This window comes from Chiloscyllium plagiosum, chromosome 8, assembly GCF_004010195.1.
Source record: "Chiloscyllium plagiosum isolate BGI_BamShark_2017 chromosome 8, ASM401019v2, whole genome shotgun sequence".
NCBI lineage: Eukaryota > Metazoa > Chordata > Chondrichthyes > Orectolobiformes > Hemiscylliidae > Chiloscyllium > Chiloscyllium plagiosum.
The window spans coordinates 101,185,354-101,193,169 of NC_057717.1; the positions used below are offsets into that span (position 1 = coordinate 101,185,354).

A 7,816-nucleotide genomic window follows, 5' to 3' on the forward strand; every position below is an offset into this window, starting at 1 on the left:
ATGAAGGGCTTTTGCCCGAAACGATAATTTCGAAGCTCCTTGGATGCTGCCTGAACTGCTGTGCTCTTCCAGCACCACTAATCCAGAATCTGGTTTCCAGCGTCTGCAGTCATTGTTTTTACCTCATTAAACCATTGGACCTATCTGCTCTCTCTCAGGAGGATGTAAAGGATTAACCTTGTTGCCATGGCAATTGACTGAAGCTTGCAATTTTACACCTTGTCTCATCTCGTCACTCCTCTCTTGCAGCTGCTTTTTAACCTGTCCGGCCATTACAACATCTCCCCTAATCGTCTGTTCCTCACTCCTCAACCTAACTCCTGCATTCTCTGCTAACTCCAGCCATGCATTCACCGTGACACCCCTCAATGTCAACAGCTAACTCCCCTTCATTAAAGGTCCCTCTCTCAATCACTAGAAACAGTTGTTTTCCAGCTCCTCTGTCCCACCCCTTCATAACTTTATACGTCTCGGTACAATAACTCAGAAAGCTTTACCGATCTGATTGAAACGTCCGCACTTTCTCGTTGACGTAATGTTCCTGGCAACCTCTGAGTGAACCCTCAACCTCAAACCCAGGGGGAGTGACGAGCATTGTGCCATCAATAGCCAGTCTGGAGCTCCGTTCCGCAACTCTCAGTCAATTAATTTACAGCCTTCTGGATTTAATATTGAGTTCAACACCTTCAAATTGTTAACCACTCCCAATCCTTCCCTATCTTTTTGCGTTACTTGTTGACATTCTCTGTCACCATGTCCCCTCTCCCCAACCCCAGTGGGACTCTATGTTCTTTCCTTTTTGGCAGTTAGACACACCGTTCTCACAGCCTGATCACCTATTCTGAACTGTCTCCATCCTTTCTGCCCCCCCACCACTCCACAACCCCCAACTATTGCACAAATGCTGCCCCCTCCACACTTCACGTCAGGTCTGATGCAGAGTTGTCCAGATTGAAAACGTTAGCTTGCTCTCTCTCTCTCTGTGGATGCTGCCTGACCCCACTGTGCTTGTGGATCTTGGGAAGGAGGTAGAACCGGGCAGTACGGGGTTCCCGGACTATGACCCCACTGTGACCTCCAGCATTTGTTGCTTTTGGTGCAATAAACTGGACCTTGTTCACTGCAAGAGTCTCTTCTGTTTGGACTAGGAAGTGGTCTTCCTCTTCTTGTGGTTTCCCACACTCAACAAGGACAATGGCAGTACCCCTCATCCTGAATAATGGCATCATTGTCACTCATCACTGGGAAAGAAGAGGGAGATTCCAAAAACCACAGTGTAATCCCCTCTTTGATCACAGATCACACCCCAGTCAGCAACTGGGTATATGGAATCTAATGCGTGCACCTGGGGACACATCCTCAGGCACTAAACTATTGAATCCAGTCCTTCATTCTATCTACTCTTATAATTACCTGTACACTAAGATGTATCTGTACAATGGAAACCCCATCTGCAATACATCACCACCTAACAGAATTCAGGAGGAAGCTCCTACATTTTCCTATTTTCACTTCACCTCACCCGATCAGGGCGGCACGGTGGCACAGTGGTTAGCATTGCTGCCTCACAGCGCCAGAGACCCGGGTTCAATTCCCGCCTCAGGCGACTGACCGTGTGGAGTTTGCACATTCTACCCGTCTCTGCGTGGGTTTCCTCCCACAGTCCAAAGATGTGCAGGTTAGGTGAATTGGCCCTGCTAAATTGCCCGTAGTGTTAGGTGTAGGGGTATGGGTGGGTTGCACTTCGGCGGGGCGGTGTGGACTTGTTGGGCCGAAGGGCCTGTTTCTACACTGTAATGTAATCTAATCTAATCAGTATTATCCCGTTCCTTTCTCCCTCATGCATTTCCTAGATTTGCCTTATTATGATACTCTGCTCAACCTCCCCCTGAGGTAGGCAGTGCCACACTCACACTGCTCTCTTAGGTAAAGCGGTTTCTCCTGAATTTCTTGTCGGATTTAATCGTGACTTAGTCCACTCTGGTTTACAGGTGACATGTCTCTCTGAGTCACAAGATTTTGAGTTCAAGTTCCCCTTCAGTGTGAAAACTCCAGGCCCTTATCCTAATACGGTGTTGGGAGTGTTGCTAGGTACAGGGGCTCCCCTCGTTTGGGTCTTCCCTCTCATGTGAACATTAAGAGATCCTACAGCATTATTTCAACAAGAACAGGGCCATTAAGCCCAGTGTCCTGGTCAATATTTGTTCCCCAAACAAACTGCACATGAAAACAGGTTATCTTGACATTACCAAGCTGACATTTGAGGGAGTTGGCTGCTTGCAATTGGTTGTAGAGTTTCCCACTTTACACAGACGGTAGGTGTAGGAGTAGGCCATTCGGCCCTTTCGGCCTGCCCCTCCATTCAGTATGATCCTGGCTAATTGTGCAACCTCAGTATCCCACTCCCGCCTTCTCTCCATACCCCTTGATCCTTTTAGCCACACGGGCAATGTCTAGCTCCCCCATGAATATAATCTAACAAACTGGGCTTCCTGTGACTGCACTGCAGAAATATTTAAGTCATTGGAAATGCTCTTTGGGACACCCAGCAAGGTGATATATAAATGCTGGCCTTTCTCTTTTTATCCTACTGGTGGTCCTTAACTTTGAACAACCTGACAAGTATAAAGGAATTAACAGGGCCCTGGGCTGGAATACTGTGCAGTATAACACAGGGTCAGGACCTCGTGTGTCGGAACATTCACGATCCTGTTACAAGGACAGGGATAATGGGCTGGGGGGTTAGTAGATGTCGTGATTCTGCTGTACCAGAATTAAGGAGTGGAACTGATGTGATGTATAATCTTATAGTAACTGAAATAACTCTGTGGAAGCCAGTATCCCAGCACCAAGTCAGTCTTTATTTATTCATGCACTGTACATGGTCTCTGACCAGCCAGCTCAGAGCCAATTCCTGGAGGGAGGAGTCTTTCTGAATCTCCTGTTTATATCAGTCAGCCAGGGCTCCCTAATTGGCCCCGGTTAACAGCCCCAATCAGGGATCTCACAGCCAATGAGATCCACCTGGCCCTCAATTCAATCACTACAGTAAACAATGATGCCGAATGCTGACATTTAACATGCTAGATAAAGAGAATCTATACCGATTATCACACAGAACTGATCAAGCGCCAATACAGACACTGATGGGAGCATTACCAGTTGGTGCAGGACCTGTGCAGTGATTGTACATTGTGCAGGAACTGCCATTAGGGGCACAGAGAGAAAGGGCGGGAGAAGGAAAATAGACAGATATGAGGCACATGAGCCTACGGTTCAGGGTTACTTCCCGGGAGATGGTGATGTAACGGTTATATCACTGGATTCTAATCCAGAGGCCCAGGCTAACACTTATGGGCTCAATTCTACCATGGCAGCTGTGGAACTAACTTTAGTTAATAAACGGGTCTCGGTAATGGTGACCATGAAACCATCAATTGAAAGCACACTTGGTTCACAAACGTTTTTTAGTGAAGGAAATCCGCCATCTTTACGCGGTCTGGCCTATGTGACTCTGAATTACCCTCTGCCTGGCAAGCCACACAGTTAAAAGGATAGGCAACAAATATTGGTGCTGCCATTGAGACCCACATTCCATCAAAAGCTCACTCAGTACGGTATATGTATGTGAGCAGTTGCTAAGGGAGAGGTGGCAGAGAGAGAGAGAGAGAGAGAGAGAGAGAGACAGACAGAGACAGAGATATACGCTCTCTCTCATTTACTGCTATTAATGTTAACGTTTAAACCGATTCATGTATAAAGAGGAAACTGAGATACACAAATTATTGTGAATGCAAAGGTTATCAGGTTTCAGTCTCTACATTATACAGACAGACAGAGACAGAGATAATGTTAACGTTTAAACCAATTCATGTATAAAGAGGAAACTGAGATACACAAATTATTGTGAATGCAAAGGTTATCAGGTTTCAGTCTCTACATTATAGGTTAAACATAATTAATTGAAGAATAGACACACAATTAATGGTTGCTTCATAATAATTCCTTTCTGCGGCCGGGGTTTAGTGCATTACCGGAAACCCTCAGCCTCTACAGTCCCCAGATAACATCCCACCACTGCCCGTACCAAATGGGAATGAGACACAGGACAACAGAATTGTGGCAGTGCAGAAGAAAGCCATTTGGCCCATTGTGTCTGCACCAGCTCCTCAAATGAGGAATTCACCTCCTGCCATTCTCCCTGTGACCCTGCACATTTCAGATAAGAGTCCAATTCTCTTCAGACCGAACCTGACTCACACTCTCAGGCAGCATATTTCAGATCCTCACCACTTACCTTCATTTTTCCTCTCAGATCACTTTTGTTTTTTCTGTTTTAAACCTGTGCCAAGTCTTCGTGATTAAGACTGAACAGGCTGGGGTTATTTTCCCTGGAGCGTCGGAGGCTGAGGGGTGACCTTTCAGAGGTTTGTAAACTCATGAGGCACACGGATCGGGTAAATAGACAAGGTCTTTTCCCTGGAGTGGGCGAGTCCAGAACTGGAGGGCATAGGTTTATGGTGAGAGGGGAAAGATATAAAAGGGACCTAAGGGGCAACATTTTCACGCAGAGGGTGGTGCGTGTATGGAATGAGCTGCCAGAGGAAGTGGGGGAGGCTGGTACAATTCCAATATTTAGAAGGCATCTTGATGGGTCTATGAATAGAGGGAGGTTTGGAGGGATATGGGCCAAGTGCTGGCAGGTGGAACTAGATTGGGTTCGGATATCTGGTCGAGTTGGACTGAAGGGTCTGTTTCAGTGCTATACATCTCTATGCCTCTATGACTCTATGGCCACAGGTTCCTAAGCCTGATTCTGGTGGACGGGCTATTGCAGTCTCTGTTTGCCGTGGGATACTGCTTAATCAATTAGCTCAGTCCCAGGTTCAATTCTTAAGCCTATGGTGACTGACCTGAGCTGAGGCAACATCTGGGCTCCATAGTTTACTCTGGTGTGGAGCAGGGGAACTGAGCAATCTATGAGAGTTCCCTCTGTGGAAAACACGGCATCTAGTGATCTGTGCTGGCAACAGAAGAGCTAGGTCCCCCCCACAGAGTGGACTTCACCCACTTAATTTCCAGCACAATTTGCATTCCATTAAAATGAAGATATTAGTTCTTTTCTTTAACCTGTGGAGCTGATTAACAACTTGTAATTGTGGTCATGTTTATGGGGAAATGTAGAGCGTTTATCGTACACTTTTCAACTTCAGACCTGACAACTATCATTGAAAAACACCTGACAGAAATACACCCACTGCTTTCTTTAACTTTAATGAAATTCACCAAAAGAAAATGTATGTCTCCCAGTCAGAAACTCTGAACATCCTAAAGAGCTTCCCAGACAACGAAATACTTCTCAAAGTGCTGTGATAGCTGAAATTGAGGAAATGCAGCGGCCAATTTACACTCAGGAAGCTCACACAAAAACAGACATGACCCAAGTGAACTGTTTTTTTATAATGTCAGTTCATAAAACTATTGCTCAGGGAGAGCTCTAAAATAAAACAAAGAGCTGCAGATGCTGAAATGGAAGAATCCCTACAGTGTGGAAGTAGGCCATTCTGCCCATCCTGCCCCATCCACAGAGCATCCCACCCAGACCCATTCCCCCTACTCTACCCCAGCATTTCCCATAGCTAACCCACCAACCTTGCACACCTCTGGACACTTTAGCACAGCCAATCCACCCTAACCTGCACACCTTTGGACTGTGGGAGGAAACCCACATTGACACAGGGAGAATGTGCAAACTCCACACAGACAGCCATCCAAGCCTGGAATTGAACCCAGGCCCCTGGTGCTATGAGGCAGCAGTGCTAACCACTGGGCCACCCTATAGGGAGAGCGCTGAAGATGGGTCACTAGCCTTGAAACTTTAACTCTGCTTTCTCCCCACTGACGCTGCCAGACCTGCTGAGTTTCTCCAGCAATTTCTGGTTTTATCTTCTGCTCTTCTTCAAAACACTGCCATGGGACATCCTGCTGGACTGCCCAGCCAAGCTGCAAGGCAAATTAACTCAAAATTTACGAAATAAATGTGGCGAACAGACAATTATGGGCTGTTTGAAACCATCCAGTCAAATACAAGACAGGGAAAAATAAACTGGATTTGCAGCTGCAGATGATAAATAAATGGGTTGCTGTTTTGCACAGGGTGCTGAGTTTGGAAAGGGCCCCTTTAGTGTAAAGATGTCGCGTACACCTGTCATTAGGGTATCACTCCCTCTGACCAATGCAACAACAACCTCCATTTGCACAGAACCCGATGGAAGGTGAGCAGCCCTAAAACTCTGTTTTTCTCTCTCCAAAGTTGCTGCCTCACCTACTGAGTGACATTTGCTGTTTGCGTTTCCATTTTCCAGCACCTGGCTTTTATTTTCGACCTGTGGAGAGTGTCTTTAACGCAGTGAAACAGCCCGGCAGTGAAGCCTGACCAAATCTGACATCAAGCCAGAGGTGGGATAACTGGGCACCTTTTCACATCTTGTAAAACGTAGAATTTATACGACCGGGGAAGAGAGAGGTGAGAGGATACGACTAAGATGTAGACAGAATTTCTTTTTAATCAGGAAAGGGAATCCAGGGTCAGTATTAAAGGGCAGCAGAGTGGAGTTGAGGATGATCATCTTTATCTCTAATGAGAATCACCAAGAGAAAATGTATGTGTCCCAATCAGAAACTCTGAACATCCTAAACAGCTCCACGGACAACAAAGTACTTTCAAAGTGTTGTGATGGCTGAAACAGAGGAAACGCAGCAGCCAACACTCAGGAAGCTCACATGAAAACAGTCATGGTCCAAGCGAGCTGCTTTTTTTTATAATGTTGGTTCATAAAACTCTTGCTCAGGGAGAGCTGTAAAACAAAGCCAAGAACTTCAGATGCTGAAATTAAAACAGAAGTTGAAGAATCCCTGTGTGGCAGCACTGAATAAGCTGCATAGATCTGCTCCCACCTCTTACTGTCTAATGGTTGGGGAAGGGCAGAGGACAGAAGGTTTGAGTGACATTGCTGAGGCTGGAGGAACTCAACACAACTCTGGAGAGCTCTGGGAGTCAATGCAATGGAGGTTTTGCAGCAGAAGGGTGAGAAACAGGAAGGGGACAAAAGGGTGGAAGCAAACTTTGCCCCAAGCTTAAGACATGAAAGCACTTACCATCAGTGTCCGGGTCAGTGCCCATCAGAATGATGTGTTTAGCCACCAGTTGGTAATCACTGCGGTACCTGTGCATCAGCAGCACCGCTAACTCCAAGGACACGTTCCCTCGGAAGGTCTCTCGAAACCTCCTCACACTCTTCTCCAACTGTTTTCCAGGTGTCCGGGGGAGGGAGAAACCAACAGCAACACATTAGCTCAAAAGATAGTGAGGGCGCCGAAACACGCACCAAAAAACAAACTACAGCAGCCCCCGCTGCAAAACCAAAGCCCAAGGAAAACCATCTCATCACCTCAATCTTGTCCTTCAAGTGTACGTGAGCCATTGGGCTGCTGACAAAAAAAGGGATTACAGTTCCCTCAAAAGCAGCCTGTGGAATTTGAAGTTGAGCCGTTTCTTGCTCCCTCATCAGCCTCCCAAACGCAATTTCCTGACCACACTATTGTTTTTACTTTCAGTTTCGAACCGTTTGATCTGGCGGGTGGCGAGCCGAAGAGAACACAAACGGGGTTAAAGCTGCTGCGATGGTGAGAGCAAGGTCTACTGGCTGCAAGCAAAGGTGTATAGATATTCAGGGTCTGAGAGTTCAACTTCAAAAGGACCACTGTTAGCATTAAAAGAAACAAAACACTGCAGGAATCAGCAAAGACTAATGAT

The 7,816-nt window shown here is 46.5% G+C and overlaps 1 protein-coding gene across 1 annotated transcript in view; it reads right to left on the minus strand.

Annotated features, from left to right (window-relative positions):
- The window catches only part of shfl (shiftless antiviral inhibitor of ribosomal frameshifting), a 26,604-nt gene extending 19,018 nt beyond the window's left edge, over positions 1-7,586 (minus strand). The window contains exons 1-2 of the mRNA XM_043694933.1: positions 7,452-7,586; positions 7,159-7,306 (exon numbers count right to left, since the gene is read on the minus strand). Coding sequence (XP_043550868.1) covers positions 7,159-7,306; positions 7,452-7,568 — 265 coding nt within the window. The 5' untranslated portion in view covers positions 7,569-7,586. The remainder of the gene's footprint in view (positions 1-7,158; positions 7,307-7,451) is intronic.
- Between the last annotated feature and the right edge of the window lie 230 nt (positions 7,587-7,816).